Source organism: Pomacea canaliculata, linkage group LG3, assembly GCF_003073045.1.
Source record: "Pomacea canaliculata isolate SZHN2017 linkage group LG3, ASM307304v1, whole genome shotgun sequence".
NCBI lineage: Eukaryota > Metazoa > Mollusca > Gastropoda > Architaenioglossa > Ampullariidae > Pomacea > Pomacea canaliculata.
Window position 1 is genome coordinate 8,214,844 of NC_037592.1, and position 21,742 is coordinate 8,236,585.

At 35.6% G+C, this 21,742-nt stretch overlaps 1 protein-coding gene across 1 annotated transcript; it reads right to left on the reverse strand.

Moving 5' to 3' along the window:
* Nucleotides 1-5,610: 5,610 nt before the first annotated feature.
* LOC112558488 (synembryn-A-like) lies at nucleotides 5,611-21,685 on the reverse strand. Its single transcript, XM_025228950.1, has 15 exons — nucleotides 21,240-21,685; nucleotides 20,255-20,302; nucleotides 19,655-19,874; nucleotides 19,248-19,317; nucleotides 18,959-19,034; nucleotides 18,381-18,439; nucleotides 17,662-17,842; nucleotides 12,932-13,026; nucleotides 12,352-12,523; nucleotides 11,237-11,335; nucleotides 10,972-11,036; nucleotides 10,690-10,772; nucleotides 10,138-10,291; nucleotides 9,852-9,971; nucleotides 5,611-9,388 (listed from the first exon to the last, which is right to left on the reverse strand). Exons 1-15 carry the CDS (start codon nucleotides 21,321-21,323, stop codon nucleotides 9,262-9,264), a joined length of 1,653 nt encoding a protein of 550 aa, XP_025084735.1. The 5' UTR covers nucleotides 21,324-21,685; the 3' UTR covers nucleotides 5,611-9,261.
* Between the last annotated feature and the right edge of the window lie 57 nt (nucleotides 21,686-21,742).

The window sequence follows — 21,742 nt, forward strand, 5'->3', positions numbered from 1 at the left end:
ATGTTCTCAAATACATGTATTTCTAGTAATAAATAATCAAAGAGTTAATTTTGATGCCTGTCTGCCATATTTAGATTAGATAACTTAAAAAGTGTCCTTAGCACGCTGATAACACACACCGTTAATAATCCAAGTTTTCTAGAAATCTAAGTAATAATAATTGCAAAACCTGAAAGCCATTCTTTGGTGTAATACAAAAGTCAGTTCATGTCTCTCTCTCGCACACACACTCTAACGGGAAGAGAGAGAGAAATAGAGCTATGCACAGTAGTACTAGAAGATCAAAGTTCAAGAAAGAGTAAGTTTCTAAAGACCTTTTGAAAAAAGAGTGTTTTTTGCGAATACGGAAGGCAGGGCCGTGCTTAGGGGCAGGCGGACGAGGCATCTGCCTAGGGCCCCGCGCTTCAAGGGGCCCCGCGCTTTTGATTGATATGGTAACTAGGCATATGGAAAACCGTGTGATCGTGGCGCGAGGGCCCCGCACATGCCCTTTGCCTCGGGCCCCGCGGGGGCTAAGAACGGGCCTGACGGAAGGGCAACTAGTGTTGTACAGATGTGTAGACCAAACATGCGGCGAAAAATCGTCGGTATTTTGCGCCAAAGTCTACTCCGGAAATAAATTTGTGGTAATATTTTATCGATAAACGGACTTAAAAGGGTCACAGAGAAAATGTAAGGACCTGTGTGAGAATTTGAAAGGACCGCATGGCAAATAAAAGGACTTAAAAGGCCTTTCGGCAAAAATTCAATATAAAAGGACTTAAAAGGACCTTGCAAGGACCTGGGAACCCTGATATATAGTTTAAACTTTCCGGTACAGAGCACAGCCGTTCTGATGTTCTTCTTTCCCTCTCTATTTGTTGGTTTCACATACGAAGTAGCTGTACTTATCATATCACGTCTATCTTTCATCAGTTCAAAGTTCAACGATGTAGATATCTGAAGTGTCTTATCGCACTCGTGCCAGTAACATATTTTTTGATGCTCTATGTGCACTAATTTTTCTTTAAAACGGGACACTTATTTAATCAGTTTTTGTGCGCCCATGCGCCAGAAACGAAAAACAGTTGTAATATATTATCCAGTTATTACACCAGACCATATAGTAGGGTCATATCGCTATACTCATTGTAGGCAGATCTGCATAATAAAGTTTAGTGAAAACTCAGAAATCTTAATATTACAACTGTCTCTTTCAATACCTGCAGTGAGTTATATTCTGTGACTGGACGGTGGGAAACATTGAAAAATATATTGACTATAGATCTTGCAGTGTCATACCATTCTCGTTTCCTTATCTAAAGTAGTTGGTGGAAATTAGGCTAGATAAATTTAGTTGATGAAGATATCAGAAAGGTCATAAGTTGTCCATATATGAAGGACAACTTCAATCCCTAATACATGACCCTTTGGAAGCCGGAACAACATACGTAGCAGGACAACCAAAAATTACGGACTGTCTCGATCCCCTGCTCTACTATTGACCTCCTAAAATTTTTAAAACTAATTATTTATTTATAAATGATTTTCCTTAAAAAAACATTATATAAAAGTCTTGTTAATAGTTTTTGGAACAATAACAGCATAGATGAGACCATTATGTATTTTCTTAAATACATGATAAAAAATATTTATAGCTTTTGAACAAAATTTTCGAGTAACTGGCAACATTAGATTAAGTATACATATATAATTTATGTAGTTTTATTTAAAAATTTTATAATAAATATATAAAATGTTTGAAGAGCTTTCTTACTGAATACTCTGGTAAATATCTGTGCAGACATCAATGCACCATCCGAGGCCAGTGTGGAGGTTCTGAAGGCAATGGTGTTAAGACTGCTTTTTTCAAGGATGAAGATAATGCCATCCCCAGTTCCTTCCCTTGCTCTAGTTCTGACTAGCCCTGTTGAATTCCGGTTCTCCATTCATGATCTTGACCTTCTGCTAATGATAAAAAGATGTTGTTAAGTTTGGCCTATGATGGGTTTGGTCTGATGGGCTGAAAGGATGCAGCTTCATCTTGTCTGTAAAACCGGTGCTTGCACATTCACCTTGGTGCTGCAGATGTTTTTAGCATTTTGGTAATTTAGCAAGTTTTCACACAAATCTAAAGCAGAACCTTTTTACAGCAGCTACAATAATTAAAAGCTGCGGTTACTACAAACATGATTGTACAGACTGTCCGTATTTTTTCATTGGTACTTCATAAAAAAAAAAAACACCCAAAATTTGATTCATAAACAATTTTCTGTGCATATGTTACAAACACAGCTCATAATACTGCACTTCCACATCACTGGAAATCAAACACTAACAATTTCAATAAATTGTCTATAATGCGGCAGTCTTGTTTTTAAGGTAGTGATGAGTAAGACACATTCCCAGACTTGTTATATTTTAACACTTCCTATACAGCTGGCACCAGCAATGTGGCAGTATTTTATAGCTACAGGTCAATTGCATAAATCTATTCGTATCGAATGAGTTAAATTATAGCACTTAAGTACTTCTTCTATATGTATATCTTTTAATTTCTTTCACTTGAGACTGCTATTTTTCACAGGTTACCTCTTGCACACTGAAAAGAAAACGCCAACACATAAATATGCACATTGTTATTGGTAGCACAAAATTTCAGTAATCACAACATGCACATACAAAACAGCTTGAGTTATACAAACGTTACTGTACAAAAAATACAATATGCTGGTATATTGCTTTCTCTTCGATCCACCTTTCCAGCGCATGTAACACTAATCCTAGTCAGAGAACCTTATTTGAAGCTTTGTAACAAATTTGGAATAAATGTTTCATAACAGTTTATCAAACATTACAAAACTAGGGGACACTAGTTGCAGCTTTGCTTGCAACCTATTAAAAACAAAGCATCAGGTGCATCTCCAACTTTGCTTTATTTAAAAAAAAGAGACTCCAAAACATTTCAATGTCATTAGCAATAAGTTTGTTTTCAATGCAGGACCCTAGCACTACCAGGAACTGGTCCCAGAGTTCATCACAACAATGACCACATTTCAACATTTTGAGGGGTGACCTCAAAGGCATCCTCTGTACTATGCCGTATTGTAAATATTTGCCTTCTATGCTTGAACTGGGTCTAATATTCAAGCATACCTACCTGTGTCAATCACAGTTTTTTGGTACACTCAAGGACACTCCATTAAAGCACAGCAAGAAAAAAATAAGGGGAAAATGTGAGAGAAAGAGGAATAGAAAGGAAAAACAGCAACCAAAGTATGCTCCAAACACTACAGTTTCTGGAAGTGTGGAACATACCAGTTTAAGTTACTATTCACATAAATCATTCTGAGGACCATACAAGTTTTAAAAAAAAAAACACTTTTGATACAGGAGAAGCATGATATGAAAAATAATGCAAAACTCACTCAATTTATCATGAAGTTTTGTAGTTGATATTAGTTTTTGATTGCTGACTGCCTGTGATAAATTCCCTAGACGTTATTGGGAATGCTCACAACAATTCTAACTGTACTATAAATGTTTGTGTGTACAACTCACTCGTATAAAATACCGAGTACAGTCCATTATGCTGCCAGAAAAAAAATGCAAACTTTAATTTCCTACCTAGAGGTTGGAGGTGGGATGATTATGTGTTATTGTGGGGTAATTGCACCTTTGACGTCTGAAAACAACCCCTCTTTTGAGCTACTAGGAAAATGATGAAATGGTTAATGCGGCCTATTTTCAGAGCAACAGCACAGAGCGTGTTAAGCAAACATTATTTCATGCCTACATATATATATTGATATAAAATATACATATTTGCTCTTTACACATGATCATTAACCTACTCTCTGCATGTCTGTTTTGTGTCTGAGTGTGCACATGCATTTGTTTTATGAACCTGAAATTATAACTTTCATGACTCTTGCTAAGATTATGTCATATCCTATTAACATGTTGTATGCATTCTTCCAAATTCTCAGCTTCCTAACCTGCTGTGAGGAATAAATTTAAACAATCTGATGTTTGAAATGCTAAATGATATGCATCAAATGCTGACCCTACTCAAGAGTCAGCCACTTTTAAAACAAACAAAAACAAAACAATAAAACCAGAGAGACACCACATGGTGAAAGATAAACCTCTGCAAATATGTAAGCTAAAAAAAAAAAAAAAGACAAATCAAAGTTCAATAAAGAATGGCAGCACAATGAACAATGTGGGGACACATAACTTACAGCAATCCTAATAAATCCAGCAATGAATCTGAAAACAAACAGCGAGTGTGCAAACACTGAAAAGGGAGACATGGATTTGCTGTCAGCGCTTAAAAAAATTCTTGTTTTGACACTGTATAAATTATGACATGTAAACAGCAGTCATCCCAGGCTGCTGGAGCATGTGGAGACCCTGCACAGGTTGGTGTGACATCTGAAAATTCTGTTAGACAACTAAAAATAGGAGCTCATGTCTAATATCAGTGCTTGGTGTCAATCTCTACTGGATTGCAATCTTTTAATTTCTTTGGTTAGACATTTCTCTCTTTGGGTGATGCTGCATGTTTTGTTGATGAAGATGAATAAACAAATTACCACAGAATAAAGGCAGTCCTATTACTATAATATGCTGCACAAAGTGTCATGACCTTCACACAGGTCATCAGTTCTATTGCACAATAAATAAAATATACACTTTGTTTTGCGTGTGTATGTGTGAACATGTACTTGCATGCAACGAGAACATGATGGGCGGAGGTCTGGATTTGAGTTGGGAGGTTAGAGTTTAGGGTTAAGGTTAAGGCTTTGAACATGCCATGTGTTAGAGCTCGATGAGTAGGTGAAATGAATGATAAAGTGTTTAATTAAGTGGTTGTGACAAAATTTACATTATCTTCAAACACAGCAAATAAGATTACAGCAGAAAATTTTCAAGCTTCAAGCAAAAAACAACAGTCTACAAGAGATATTATATTTGGCAAGATTTTGTCCATGTTGTAAGCAGCCAACCTTTTCACCGTACAGCTCCTGTATTCCACTACCATCATATATGTACAAACAACACACCAATACGCTTTGCGGGCAAAGGGCATGCAATAATTTAAAATTGAGCAATACCCAACAAATACGTTAATGTCACAAAACTCATGCACTGCTTGAAATTTGAAACGTTATACACAAACTAATACTTCCTACAATGCTTAAATGACTTAAACCTGGGTAAGTAATGAATTTTTTTTTTTAAAGAAATAAAAAACTGATGGAAAAATGAGTTAAAAAAGAAAGAGCGTTAAAGCAACCCCCCCCCCACCAAAAAAAACCCCAAAAAACCACCAAAACCAAAACAACAAAACTCATAGATTACAAAAAAAAAAAAAAATAAAAATAAATAAATAATAAAAAAAAAAATAAAAAACACTACCACATGGAATAGCCCCTAGTATGCTCCTCCTATCATCAAAGGAGTAACATCCTTCTTTCTGAAAATTTAATTTGTGCTATTATGCCAACAATAAACATCTGATCTGAACATTTAAGTCACTGGACTTCAGCAGAAGACTGAACAATGATTGAAATATAAAAAGATGACTTACCAATAACACCAACACCCTCCCACCCACCCCAAGCATTTCCATCCACAAAAAAAGAAAGTAACAACCAAGCAATGAAGAAAAAAGTTAATTACAACAATTTATGGAACAAATACTAGTCTTTTTCCTTACCCATATTAGAATGAAACAGAAAAAAACACAACCATTTCCAATCTCCTTGTGTTCTACTGTTTCCTCAAATAAATGTAATAGTAAATTCTAAGGTCAGGGAAACAAAACTTTACAGCATTCTCTGACTGACGAAGAGTTGAAAAGGAGAGATGGGACCTTTTGCATTGCTTAGTGCACTAATAAATCTATCAGGCTCATTACCTTGTGCAAATTCAGGCCCAAAGCTGATCCCATGTAAAAGCCAAATAGTCAACAAGGCACATTCACTGCAGCTATAATAAGAACGGATCAAAAGAACACAATGCTGAAGAATAAATCTTATGTCCAACACATTGGATTACCTGGGATAACATCCACTTTTGTCCCTCAGATGCTGCCATAAACTAGATAATCAAGTGTGCCATATATAAGCTCCTTTTGTCAATAACAACCATTCTTTGTTCTTCAGAGGTTGAGGCATTTTGTGATGGCTGGTGTTAAGAGTGAAGCTGTTTAAATATTAAATTTCAGATATTTTTACTGCTCTGGCACTCATTTGTGAATGGGGGAAAAACCACCATAAATTTGTTTTTAGCATGCTATAATGGGCACATGATTTCACTTTGTGAAATAACTCATAACAATATTATAGCATTGTTCAAGCTATGATAAAAGCGAAAAATGTTTCAGATCCAAAACAACAAAACCCTTTTCCTTTTAAAAAAGTCAGAAAAGGAAAAATAAATTGCAAATGCAAAGCAGACAGTAGTACTTGGGTTCACAAGTACAGCCTTGACATTACACACATTACACAATAAGCTAATGTGCACAATTTCTTAACTTTATAGACTGTACATAGACTGTACATAAATAACTTTTTGCACTGAATAAAGAGAAGCAGGGGCAAAATGACTGCACATCATTTATAGTTACATTTAATATGTGTGGTAATTGGTATCCTATCCATTTAATAATTAAGCAAGCAGTGTGTCTAACCTGCTTTGTCTTGCTGTCGTTCATTAGAAAACTTGCAAACTTCATGAATCTTTCATTATAAAATGTTAAAAAAATTAAGAATTCTCAATAATAATGATACGTTAAAATTAGTGGATCTTTCATGTTCCCACATGAAGGATAAATTGTCTCACCATTTCTCATTGACAAAATAACAAGAGTGGAGCCACTTGACAAGGGGTGTACATGTAAACATTTTGGTATAACCTTTATGTCACCAGAGTAAACTTACTTTCCTTCACAAACATTTGAAGCAAAATAGATGACATTAAAACGTTTAAGAAATAAGTGACATAAAAAATAAATATGTAATTCTTTGTTCTTATTCCACCTTATCTATGTTTCAAGTGTGTGTCGGATTTACAAACAGAAGGATAAATACAGATTGATAGAAACTGAAACTGCTGCAATGCTACTTCAAAAGCTATGGAGTCAATCAGAATTCACATGGTAATAGTTCAAAGCAAAAGGTTTGTGGAGGAGGGGGGGAAAAAAACTAAAACCAATCATGTACCCTAACTGCAAGTCGCCTAACATAAAAAATCTCCAAGAAATAATTTCCCCTAGTAATTATCTGCAGTTTAAAAAATGTGTATAAGGGATATTAACACTATACATATAAAACAGTATATGGTGAAATCTGTGTTGTATTCATCACTTCCCACGGAAACCTTGTGAATAAAAGAATACCTTAAAAACTATGCAGGATTCTATGTGCCATCCTTAATAACAATCAACAACAAAACAAGTAATAAGTATCAGCAATGCACAATTAACAAATGGACAAGTACATAGTCTTCTCCTTGAATTAAAAAAAACATGAAAAGCCGGGAGATGTGTACCATCTTTGATCATACACTGGGAAACATTTATAAACTAGTAGCATCCTTTTAAAGACATTTCAGTACTAACAGTATCACTAAAGATGAAGACAAAACCCTGTACTTAACCAATTGTCTTGGTTTCTTTACAGTCACATGTAAATAAGAACATATAGCCTGCTTCAATCTCTTCTCCTCCCCACCCCCCAGCTTCTGGCAAATAGAAGGCAGACCAAGTGGGAACAGAGGCAGCCTAGCCAAACCTCTTGTACACATACCACTGTGTTAGAATGAAACACTATGGACTTTGAAAGTGTTTAAAGTTATATAGCCTGAGAGTTTACTATTTTTATATATACCATTACCCCCAAAAACATTACCCCAAAACAAAAAACAACTAAACAAACAAACCAGGAAAAACAAGTCTAAAGGTAATGTTGACATTAAATGTGCTGATCATTAAAACTGTTTTCCATGCAGATTTCCGAGGCATTATTTTCCCCTAGTGCTCTTCCTATATGCCAGTGCTGAAGTGCCTAGTCCTGAGAAGTGAGCTGCTAAAGTGTGTAAGACTGATGTTCTTGTGTCAAAAAAAATAAAATAGTAGCAGTGTCATTAGAAAAAGAGTTATGCCTTCCAATAATGAAATGGTAGTGCTGCTTTCTCTTTCCTAAGACCAGAAAAGTAAGATCTGAAAGCATCCCCCATCATTCCTTCCTTATTTCATTACTCAAATTCTATCAATGCTTGAGAATTTTTCTTAGACTGACGAAATGAAACTTGTTAATGTTACATGGTACAGCTATCTCTCTGCATTTGCAAAAAAAAAAAATATATATAAATTAAAAAACCCTGCTAATTTTACCAGAATAGTTCACTTATTTATAAGTCTTAAACACTGACATACATTCCAAAAAATAACAGATCAAGATTGAAATCGCACAGTATGCTGTGTGGGGGCAGTCAATGGAACTAATAGTGACTGCCATTAAGCAAACAAAACATTTTAGCACAAAAATGTTCTCATGCCTCATGATTTGCATTCTTTTGAAGTAACAGGATGGTGTTAATCATCTTCTAATTATCTTCTTCAAGCAGAAACAAATATATATTTTTTTGTAAAGGAGCTAGTGTTTTCAAATATCATTAATGCAGATTATATGGACATTTATAAGAAAACCACTATAATGAATGTGTTTTGGATAATGCAGATTTTAAAGCGGCAAAGAGATGAAATGAACAGGGAGAATTTACAAAATAAAATATGTGTGAACATTGTGGCTGCATGGGTTGTAAGTGTCACCCACTCAAGTAATGTCAGACTCGTGCAAGATATGCTTGAAATGTCAGGTACTTTATACCCTGAAAACATCCCTGTCCTGTCTTTGTCTCAGCAGACAATCTCTTTCCTCTGTTTAATGGTTCACCTTGAACAAGAACAAAATATTTCAGAATCTTACTACAGGGAGTCTTCCTCTCAAACAACTGTCTGATAAGCCTTGCAAGGCAAGCACTCAAGCATGAAACACATAACTGTACTGATGTATGGAATACACTGTATGCTTGTAATGCAAATACCCCATCAAACTTGTTAGTTGAGCAGAGTACCACCTCTCAGTTCTGCCTCCCTCCCCCCCGCCCCAACAGCCTTTTTTCGTAGGCCAAAGCAAGTTCTGCAAAGCGGAGACATAGAAGAGTGGACCAAGCAAGACAACAGTGTACAGACTGCGAGCACAACTTTGTCTAGTTGGAATCTGAATCATGTGTGCATGAGGGCTCCGTGGCTGGGGAGCCAAGCAGTTCCAGAACATGCTCAACTGGATGTGGCTTCCCATCTTCGCCAACACGGCAAGGTTGGATAATACCTTGTCTGAGAAGAGAATAAAATGATACCATATCTGATAATACCTCATCTGAAGAGAGAACATAATAATACATCTGATAAAGCAAGGTTGGATAATACCTTGTCTGAGAAGAGAACAAAATGATCTGATAAGGCAATCCAAAATCATCTTTATTTTTAACTTTAACTAATGAGTGTGCAAAACAGCTAAGACATTTTAACTGCTTGGACCTGTTGTTCTACCACAAATTGTTTTGCAAAAGGGAATCTTAAAAAGGGGGGGAAAAACCCTTAAAATGATCAGAAATAGAAAGTCCTCTATTTTTTTCTTTCAGGGTTTCACCTGCATCAGACATAAAGAAACAATATACTTTTTCATCACTTTGTTTCAGCTACATTCCAGCATATATCCAGTGTTGAACTGCTAAATGGATTTAAACATAAAAGGTACAATTTTAAGAGCATTTCAGATGATGTAGACTTGACTCACTTCTGCAGCTTGTCCATTGTCTGCAGGAGCTGTTCTGCTTCATACTCCTTCTGCTCCTCAGACATACCCTCCAAAGGATTGGGTTTATCTTCTTCCCATCGCCCAGTGACAGGGTTTACCCTTTGAAAAGTAGAGAAATAAGAAAAATCATCTTAAACTATACATACACCAGCAACCCACAATTTACAACACAAATAACTTTGATATTTTCGAATGAAATTGTTAAGGTGTAGATGTAAAATCCATTGATTCCAGTTGTACAACAGCCATTAATATTGATACTTACTTGTCTTTCAGCTCTGTGTATTCTTCCGTGTCTGAGTCTTCAGAGTCACTGGAGTACTCCCCTTTGTTATAAGACTCATTCAGCCGAAGCAGTCCCAGCTGAGCCAATAGTCCAGAGCAGTTACCATATCCTGTGTACTTAATCATCCGTGAGACTAGAAAATGAATTTTTACAATATCTCAGTCACATAATAAGGATAAATATTGGATTAGTAAAATGAAAGTATATGAACCAGGATTTACAAGTCTTTTCTTGTTTTACAGCTGATGATAAGGTAAGACTAAACTTATTTTAAATAACCTGGCTCTGTTGCACAAATATTTTTATTTAAGCTGCACTGTTTCCACAGTTTGCTACTACATCGGCATGAATATCAATTCTAAATAAAATTGTCAGAACAACAAGCAGCATAAAGTGAGGGACAAAATATCAAAAACAATTTTCATTAATGAACAAATAATAATCTTTATGCCTGAAAAACTTGTGATCCATTCTCCTACTTATACAAAACTTGGGCTATAAGCAATGACAAGTCTGAGAAGATCCACTAACCGTTTTCTTTGCACAAAACAAACAAGAAGTGAGCAGCCAAATCCTTGACCTCTGTTATAGGGGAAGTCAGCAGTTTACATAATCTGCAAGAATATGAGTATTAAAACAATAAATTAATGGTAAATGTACCTTCTTATCACAGCAAATTTATCTCTAGCAATGGTTCTAGATAAAAGACATGAGGCCAAACTTCTAAGTACCAAGATTAGACATTAATATCAGTGGACATTATATGTCTGAGAAGTATAAAAAAAAGGTCTAGATAAAAACTGAAAAATTCACCTATTACGAAGTGTTGTTCCTTCTTCTGGGAGCATGCACACCTCACTTCTCAGAGGAGGCAACACCTAAAGACAACACAGCAAAAGAAAATTATTGTAAGATTACTGACATCATCAAGCCCACATAACACTCCTTTGGTTTAAATACTGAAGCAGATGAAAAAAACAGAAAAACATAGACTAGTCAGCAGCACCAAGTTAAATAGAACTATCTATAAAATGACTGATTTTTCAAGTTCCAATGATGGAGTTTAAGTGAGGCAAACCTTGATTCTGCAAAATTTGCGAATGGAGCAGTTGTGCCGACTGGCCTCTACCAGACAATGCAGAATGGGTGTCAGGTTTTCTTTCACACTTTTCTTAGACTAAAGACAGAAAACCAAAAACGTAGAATGTGTAACAATTATATATTAAACAAACCAACATATAAAGAAAAAGTATTTTTTAAAAATGTCCTGAAACTTTCAACAAACAACAACTGAACAAGCAGCCAAAGAATCTGCACGGTGCCATAATTATACGATATTTCCTCATACTGTAAATAAAAGAAGAAAATTATATATAATTCATATATTGTTTTAGGTTTCCGATGTTAATCTTCATAAGCCAAGTGACAAAAACCATGAAATATCTGCAAAAAACACCATTCCTGAGCACTGTATGACCTCCACATGCTATTAGGCAAAACTATGTAAAATAAATGTATGCAGTAGCAAATAATCAGATGAATGAAAGTGGGATTTCTTTCCCAAATAAATGCAAACTATCATTTAATAGCTGATGTACAAACTTATCATGATGTATAATCCATGCATGTTTATGTTTACATGGCTGTCAATTTAATAATACTTAGAATTTTGGATAAATTTGTAAAATATTGAAAATATTTGAAAAACTTTACATCTAGAACTGGATCATAAAATTCAGTGTTCAACTTGCGGAATACACTGTGTCAGACTGATACTCAGCTGGCTAGCGTTCAGGTATAAGGTTTGAAAGCTAATGCTTTAGTTTAGTGCCATTCGCTTGTGGTATTTCTATGCTCTGCTTTTAGCAGTCTATATTGGCAGCCAGAATAGTTGCACTGATGGCAAGTGCACAGTCACACTTGCCTCCCAAGATGCTTTGTTTGTGCCTCTGCACATTATCCGAGCTCTGGCACAGGTTGATGTGAGAGGGAATTCACTGCATCATAGGGGTGTGAATTCCTAGAATTGAACTTTGTCAGAGAGCATGAAAGGTAATGTAAGCATCCTCTCTGATGTGGTCTGCTAAGATGCTGGAAAGTATCTTTCAAATTATCCCCTCTACCCTTGTTACGCCACTAAATCAGCCATCCTTGAAATATGTCCAAAGGGCTTGTTAAAAAATTGTAACTTACGGTTTCCAGGCGATATTGCAGAAAATCCAGCAAGGATATAATAGCCTCCATATTCTTGCCATCATACTCAATGTCCTTGTTCTCAATACCATGCACATCACTTTCATTAAGAGGAGTTAGAAGTTCTTCATAAAAGTCTGTTGGAATATTGATGAGCAGGTTCACAGTGTGACTGTGCAAGCAGATAAACAAAGCTGTGTTAGAATTTTGAAATTATTGATGTATAAAATGTTTCCTTTAATTGCAAGAATAATCCTTCTAGTCTCATAGTCTTAGCAGAATGTGATTGAATCTCTCCACTATGCTCAAACAGTTATGTAATAGAAGTGAAAAATGATATTACACTGTTAACTGTACATTTTAATTTTAAATAAAATGAAAAAGAAAGGTTTGAAATATTGCAAAATAAATATTTCATATATTTTGTAAGCCTTTATTTCTTAGAAATCTGTGATGAATTCTATAAACAGATGTTCTATTTCCTCCTCTACTGCTATTTTGTTTTTATTTTTTTTTTCTTTTTATTACATTTTCGACACCTGTACATTTTCTAGTGGGAAGAAAGTGTCGACTATCTCACCTTCTGATTTCATACTTCTTCTCTTTGGTAGCTGTCCTACAGAGAAGGAGATCCCGAAGGATGCTGACAAGACGCATAAAATGTGCATCCTCTTCCTGAAATATATACGCATCATGGGAAAGCAAATCTTGATCTCAGGTATTTAGTCAGAAAAGCTTATTACAAACAACATCAAAAGATGGCTTGAATTAAGGTGTGGGAACTTTTAGAGTTTCTGTAAAAAGTGCAAATTTGCAGAACATCCATCACAGGGTTCCCAGGGATCAGGGATGGTGCCAAAAAAGGACCTTAAAAGGACCTTTCATGCATTCGAAAGGACCTAAGTGACAGTCATCAATGCTTAAGTTTTTCTCTTGTGTGGTCGGAAAGATGTATTATTTATGAATCTGTGGTCTTCTCTATGTTCTCAAATACATGTATTTCTAGTAATAAATAATCAAAGAGTTAATTTTGATGCCTGTCTGCCATATTTAGATTAGATAACTTAAAAAGTGTCCTTAGCGCGCTGATAACATACACCGTTAATGTTCCAAGTTTTCTAGAAATCTAAGTAATAATAATTGCAAAACCTGAAAGCCATTCTTTGGTGTAATACAAAAGTCAGTTCACGTGTCTCTCTCTCGCACACACACTCTAATGGGAAGAGAGAGATAGAATAGAGCTATGCACAGTATACTAGAAGATCAAAGTTCAAGAAAGAGTAAGTTTCTAAAGAACTTTTGAAAAAAAGAGCGTTTTTTGCGAATACGGAAGGGCAACTAGTGTTGTACAGATGTGTAGACCAAACATTTTCTTGTGACTACAAGGAATGCCAAGGATTGGAGGATCAGATGAGGAATGAAAAGAGTGTGATCCTAATGCTAAACCAAAGATGGAATGAGTCGAAACTGTCAAGCATTACAGCCCATTTATTTTTAACCTTGAGATATTATTTAAGCATTCTTATTACACATACATGTAACACATGCAAACATATACATAAACAGCATGATATACTAATACACATAAGATTAAGATTACAAAATGACAAAGCAATCCATCTACTATAAAGCAAAAGTTTCATTGATGAAATTCAATTCTTTGTCACCCTACAGCTTTACCAATACTAAACAATACAATTTCTTTACACAACCTAATTTCCTCTAAATAGTTCTGGTTTTTTAACATGTTCCATAGCATACATGTACAGAATTGTGCAGGCTTATTTAAACTTGAAATAAACATTAATTCTGAATGTCACAATTCAACACCTTTTAATTTCTTCCTGTAATCTATCAATGTCTGACTGAATCTTTGTTATCTCCTTCTTCTTGTCTTTGGCTAACAAACGCATGTTGTTAGATCTTTCAATAAGTGAAAAACTTTTTTGCTCTTCAGCCTGGAAACTATGTCTGTCAGCCAGTTTCCAGCAGGTGTCGTTCTTCGGCACTGTGGTCTTTAGCCTTTTTGTGAGTATTACCAGCTCATCTCCTAATCTCTTTCTGTGGACCTGCTTTTCTTCTGTTTCCTTCTGCTGCTTCTGCTCAGAGAGGTAACGTTCATACCTGCCATAGGCACTAGAAGCGGATATCATCAGTGGTTTGGAGATCTCAACATTTTCCACCCCTCCCACACTGTGAATATGATCAAGAATTACTCTGCGTGCTTTTAGTGCAGTCTGACTAAGATTGTCAGCTACTGTTTCTTTGTTGAATGAAAATCCTCTTTCCACTGTAGCTTGACCATGAGAGAGTAGGAGTAACTGTCTGACAACAGACGCACAACACCTGAAACTCTGCTTTTCCAGCAAGGGCATCATAAAACCAACTATCCAGTCTTTGTGTCATAGGGTCAAAAGCCTTACTACCACACTCACCTGCAGAACTGTCAAGAAATTACGGAACTCTGACAATACCTTGTCACAAGTCACATCATCAAACCTTTTCACACCTTGGCAATACAACAAAACCTTTTTCATTTTTGTATTGATTTGTCTTTTTCCCCATGGTCTTTGGTTTAAGAAAGTTATGTTTCTCACTAGGGTGTACTTCAGTGGAGATTTATCCTGCAATTTTAGAACAACTGCTTCAAAAAATCTCTGCATTCAGCTCTGAAGGCCATGAGAGTTCCATCGTTTACTGATGACTGTTTCTTAGCTACAGCCAGTAGTCTATCAACCCTGAAGCCAAGTTCGATCATGCTCAGATTGACATGGTTAGAACTGTTGCATATATCAACCTGCACAAGTTGGAGGGCAGTTTCACATTTATTAAGTACATTTGACTTGATAAATTTGTGCATCAGATTTTTCATAATGTCATGTAAGTCTAAACAAAGGAAAGGAAGAAGAGGCTGATCAGCTTGGTATTTTCTCAAAAAGGTTCAAGTATACTGGCAATTAAACTAAAGAAAGCCAGACGACATGAAAGCAAAGGGGTAGATAAGACTCCAGCTTTTACAATATCAAAAGATTTGTTCTTTGGCAATGTTATTTTTTCTCCATTGCAGCTTTGACAAATTTTTCCAAGTATGGAAGCATAACAATTGCTTTTTCAGCAAACAGAATTGTTTCAAGCCATCGGTGAGAACAGAACTTGGCTGGAAAAGATGTGGAACCAGTTACTTTTATATAATCTTCTCTTCTGGCTGGGCTGTCTCTGAACAAGATATAAGCAGATGTAAGAAATGACTCAAGCTCCCATTGAGAAGCCTCGCACCCACGCCTAAATGCATTGTGCATAACATGGAGTCCACAGCTGCCCACATTTAACAAACCAACATTGTGATTGGTAATCATGTCGTTATTAATTTTCTCAAGAAGGTTTAGGTTTACAGAAGGTCCATCCATAGAAATTTGAAGTAAATTAGCTTGCTTGAAGTTTGATTCGCTAATTACCTTACTGAACTTTTGTTGAAGTCTATGGCCGCGGAATGACCCAAAAATTCCGAGGTCAGGTAATGAGTCCTTACAGCATTGTCACTCCAGTAACGAACATGGAAATCCAGCTGTTTAGTTTGAGTCTTATGTTAGAAGATTCATCAAACAAAAGAACATACTCAGGCGACGAATTTACACAGTCCAGAAGCAATTTCGAAAAGTGAGGAGCAAGCCCAAATGAAGTTAGATAACTGGCTTTTGTTTGACGCACTTAAATTTCTGCAGCTACTTGGCTGTCTGGGAACATAAGTCGAAACAGTTCAGCAGACTTTTCAGCAGATCTGAAACTGTAGTGTGATTCCACAATCTTGAGAGTCCACAGGATCTCTGCCTTCAATCGTTCATTGCTCATCACGAAACCTATTCAAAGAAAACATTTAAGTTACCATTATGTCTGTAAACATTATGTTCTGTCTGAATAAAAGACAGGTTTCAAAAAGCAATAATTAATGACATGATAATATAAATAATACTAAACTAAGTTAAAGTATAAAGATGGCAGCATAGTTGAAAATGAAAGTTATTTTCAGCTAACTGATTTAGCTTTAATGTTAAATTGTTTGATTTTAAAAATCCAAAAATAATGTATTTGCTGGTAAAATAGGATAATAAGCATACATTATTAATTATACTTTCTTTTTAATCTTTCCTGATCAGATGCCAAAAATTCAGAATCAATTTTCTGCAGCAAGCTGTAGTAAGATTCGTGATTGTATAAAACTCTATTTGTAGTTCGAATCATGAGAAAAATGAAAATCTCAACTTTTTAATTTAAATAATTCTTTGCTATTTACTGATCTTTAAGCTATTGGCTTCACCGTAAATTAGACGAATAGCTTAATAAAGAGTGGAAAAAAACCGCAAAATGTTATGCACGCTTTAATTTAATGTGTTTTTCTAAGTACCCACATCGTTAACTAAATGAATCGCTAAAGATAAATAATTGTCAACTTACTGACACACTTGCAGAGCTGGTCGGTGCCGTCTGATTTTGAGCGGGCTGTGGATGTTCTCGATGACGAAAGTAATCAGTTACACAAAAGCGCGCATCTTTCAGAAATACTTTTATTTGCCTTTGGTGTCTTCGGTAACCATGTGCTGTTTCAGAACACTTTCGCCCATTGATGAAAGATTCAGAGATATTTTGCAGGCAGCACATCGTGCCAAATGTTTATTGCTCGAGTCTTTTATTAACCAATCTTTATACTTATCTTCCTTTAGCCACTTCTCCTGAAAAGAGCACTTCCCGGCATCTTTCAAATTGTTAAGCAGACAAAGAAATGTGGTCGACACGACGAGAGTGAACTCGCGAAAGGCCGAAACGGACGTTCCCGCCGCGAGCGAGACTGGGTAGTCCATGTGATTAAAATAGCAATGCAGCGAAAAATCGTCGGTATTTTGCGCCAAAGTCTACTCCGGAAATAAATTTGTTGTAATATTTTATCGATAAAAGGACTTAAAAGGGTCACAGAGAAAATGTAAGGACCTGTGTGAGAATTTGAAAGGACCGCATGGCAAATAAAAGGACTTAAAAGGCCTTTTGGCGAAAATTCAATATAAAAGGACTTAAAAGGACCTTGCAAGGACCTGGGAACCCTGCATCAGTTTCAAGCATTTACATCATTTACATCAATTATATATACAATTATAGACAAGCTACAACAATATGCTGTTAAATTCAACCATAAAACCCTTTGACTAACTCTATTGCTCATTTTGCTTATTGGTAAAAGAGAAATCTGCATATATAATACAATAATAAATATATATAAAAAGAAAAGAAAGGTTTACAATTAATATTTTCAATGCTTACTTCATCTGCTGACTTCTTTTCAAGTGCTACAGTTATATTAAAAAGGATCTTTAGGATTTCGCTGCACAGATCAACCTCCTCATCAGATAGTGCAATTGATCTTTCTTCGCAGCCACGAAGAGTGAGGTCAAGTACTTCCATCAAATATGTAAACCCATGAAGTTCATACCGCACACGTGGCCTGCAAGCATTACATAAAACTGTGCACCTTCCATCAAGTATGTGAATCAATAGAATTTGCACTGCATATAATGACTATAATCTGTTTATAAAACTGTACATTTCTGATATTTCCATGAAGTGCATAAAACCATCAAGTTCATGCTACTTATACGGTCTGTAACCAGTACATGAAAGTGTAAACTTGTTTAAATGATAGTACAATCGCCCCTCCTTTGCCTGTAATGATAGTGCAATCTCTCCCCCATCCTTTACCTGTAATGAACTGATATTAGGAATGGGGGATGTGGATGGTGTGGTAGGTTTAATTCATGTGAGACAATGGCCGGACATATTGAGAAATTGCACATTAAAGTGGTTTGTTTTTTTTGTTACATTTTTGTAAAAATACCTCATTCAACTGTTGAGTATCACCAAATATTTTCACCAGCTATAAAAATCCTAATAATATTTTCTTTAAATAGCTTCTAATAAGTAAGAAAGAGCTTGCATCACTTCTTTTTCACTGATGTTTACACAAAATGTTCCAATAAACATACCTAATTTCCATACAGGTGGGTAAAGCTGTTAAAAGGAATAAAATTCTCATGTCGAAAAACTGCAACATAATGAAAATGATAAAATCTAGGGATGAACCTGCAATAAGTAAACCTGACACCGATATGAAGGATGATAAATCAATTCAGAAATCACAATATCCTCACTAGCTAAATGGTCTTAGATGATCCCAAAAGTTTTGGTTAGGTAGGGATTACATAGGCACACAAAAGTGGATTAATCAACATCTATACATTTTTAGAAGACTGGATATGACATTAACAGAAATATATGTGAGTGAATAAGAGAATGAGTATGTGCATGCAACGAAGCAGACTTGGAAAAGAAAAGTATAGAGAGAGGCAAAGGATATCGGAACCACCTGGGCCTAACTGAAGGGGGCTGACCAAAATGGGCTCCATTGGCGAGGTGTTGTTGCTGCCCTATGCTCCTCAAAGGAGCAACAAGGAATAAACTAAACTAATGTGCATGCATGTATACATGCCGATGTACCAAAGACAGAAGAGAGGTGTTAATGGTGGAAACAGAGCCTGACACACATAAAGACCTCGTGTGTTACCTTTATTTGAAATTTGAGGTCTGGATCACCGTAAGTCTTCAGTCTCTGTACGACACCCTCAACACAGCCACATTTGCTGTAGAAGAAAAGTTCTGTCAATTACTTTACAACAGAAAAATGTGCAAACCTTTAAAAAAAAGAACCACATAATTCTATTAATTCAAGAGTACTTTACATCATTTTGGGTTTGTTTATATTTTTCAAAGTGCAAGCTGTATGAAAGTGACTGGAACATTTTTAAAAAAATTTGCTGGATTGGGCATTTATGAACAGACATGCTGCAACCTACCAACAGAACTGCTGTGCTACTGTAGAGTTGAAGATGAGATTACAAAGACACTTTTGTGCTTCTACCATCACTGAAATAAGAAACAAACCAAATGTAACTAATCGTAAAGTTTGGGAACAATAAGAACAGCATTCACATGCAGTCACACACACACACATGCAAGCAAATTGCAAGTCTGCATTTTGTTCACTCAGGAAAAAGTTTTGTAAATTTTAACACATTTCAAATTCAGATCTCTTTTTCACACCTGGTGTTAGAGTACAATCATATTTAAAGCCTCCTACATGTGCTGATTTCTTCTTTAATTTCCCTAGAAATAAGAAGTATGTGGTAGTTTGACAATGAACATTTTAAGATAGCAGCAGTCCTCAATATTTTACTGAAAAAACAGAATACAAACCACTTACCATCCTGGTTTCCATTCTGCATTGTGACAGTGTCGCCATGTTCAGATGCGTAGTATTCAATTCCTGCTAATCTTATAAGAAGGCGTAATGCACGTTCAGAAACCAGTGATTCCATGTGCATTTTCTCCCTTGTGAAGATGCGAAAAGCCTGCAGGCAGCTGACTATGGTGGCAGGCAAAAGATTCTGATCCAGTCGCATCAATAATCCATTCACACATTTCTGAAAATAAGTGTCACAACTATAAGTACTGTATTACAAGCAGAGAATTACATGTTTCAGCTTACTTTCTTGTTTATCTTCGCTACTAAAAAGTAAAATATTACTTTATTAGTAGAAAACAATAGAATGCTCTTTATGAGCCACAATCACTGTACTACCTTAAGTAATTGTAATTTGATTAATCAAAATTGACAGAAAAATGTCCAAGTTTATACATGACAACTGTTTATAAACTGCTGATGTATGTCTGTATTTTTTGGACATGTTGTAAAACTGTTTTGTTTCATATTAAAAAATCTAAAAGCATTCACTAGTTTACAAATTAAAAACAAATGTTAACTGGATTTTCAGTAAATAACTTCCAGATTTGCAAAACATACCTCTTTCACATCAGGTTTCAGGTCTGGAAATGCGAATACCTTGTCATTCTGATGTACAAAAGAACAAAAACAAAGAACTTCTTGTATGAACTGTGCTCTTTTCTTTTCTGCTCATTCAATTGTATGAATGTGTGCATATGTGCACACTATAGAAGTCCTCCCCCACTACCCACAATAGACACATCCCATAAAGGCAGTCTTGCTTATCCTTTTTATTAAAAATAGATTATTTTAATTGTTGGATTTAATTTATAATAGTTTCTATTGGAAGATACTTGTGAAGCCCAGAAGGCATATTGCAAAATATGTACATGAAAATGCCATTACTAACAGCACAAAAACAGCTGAGCAAATATATCAGTTATGACAAATCTGAGAATTTCCATTAACAATATATTCTCTATTTACACCTGTTAGGATTTTGTGCTGCAATGACTTAGTAGAGGATATTACACAGAAACCAATTATGCCATTTACAAAAGTATGACAGCTAATAATTAAGCTAGCTTCAATTTTACTTGAAGCAAAAAGAACAGGTAAAAGTAGACCTCTTTACCACATTGCACATCTGTGTAACCAGATGTTTTATGATGTCAGTCTGAACGATGCACCTTTCAAACAAGGCATTTACTATGTGCTATATTTGCACGTATATTGTTTCTGGTAACACCTGTTAATCTCTTTGACTGACATTAATTACAGATTTAGACATTACTAAATACCTCTAATTAATACGAAAACGCACTTTCGTAAATTTAATTTAAAATGCATTTAGTACCAAAGCAGACTTCGTAAATGACTAAAGCATATCTATAATGATGTCTGCTAGAAAACGCAAAACAAAGCAAATACTGAGATATTGAGAACTGAACGATTTCTTTAGAATGCAATATCTAATCTTTGACTCCGTCTTTTCCAAAGCAAGTAAAAACAACCAAACGGCAAATTGACGATTGTTGCCAGTGTCTTCGATGATGATTCTTACCTCTACACTAAAGCGCGTAAGCATAGACTGTAGATCAGGTTCAGATCCAGACAGCAGAACCTGCACATCACTCTCAGACATCATATTTTGGGTTTCTCAGGGTGACCAAACGAATCCCGACAGAAGAACGTTCTTTAGCCTTTCGAACAGAAACTGAACGCTCCGCTTGATACCTGAGACATTTTACAAATAACGATGGTTCCTGCCAGGCTTCTTATCCCGATCATTCATAATCATCTCTGCATCAGTTCCAGGTTGTTGTGCTTTGATGCAGAAACTGATAAAGTCTCTCAAAGGATTAAATATGGTCGTTGAAATTTTATTATTTGTAGATAGATGTTAAAGTTTAATAAGTTACGTGACAAATTAATATTAATATACAAGCAAAAATGATTCGCATATTTAGATAAATAGTAGCTTAAAATAAAAAAGACATTATGCGAACCAAACGACATTCGCGACTGTATTAACCTGGTCACTTTACATTCAGGTCTGCTATTGGG

Excerpts from the sequence above, each read along its gene's own strand:
- LOC112558488 (XM_025228950.1), bottom strand. The coding sequence starts at position 21,323 with ATGATGTCTGAGAGTGATGTGCAGGTTCTGCTGTCTGGATCTGAACCT. Across the intron at positions 11,037-11,236 it reads GCAAATTTTGCAGAATCAAG|GTGTTGCCTCCTCTGAGAAG; the intron begins GTTTGCCTCACT and ends TGTTGTCTTTAG. Across the intron at positions 9,389-9,851 it reads ACAATGGACAAGCTGCAGAA|ACAAGGTATTATCCAACCTT; the intron begins GTGAGTCAAGTC and ends TTCTCTTCTCAG.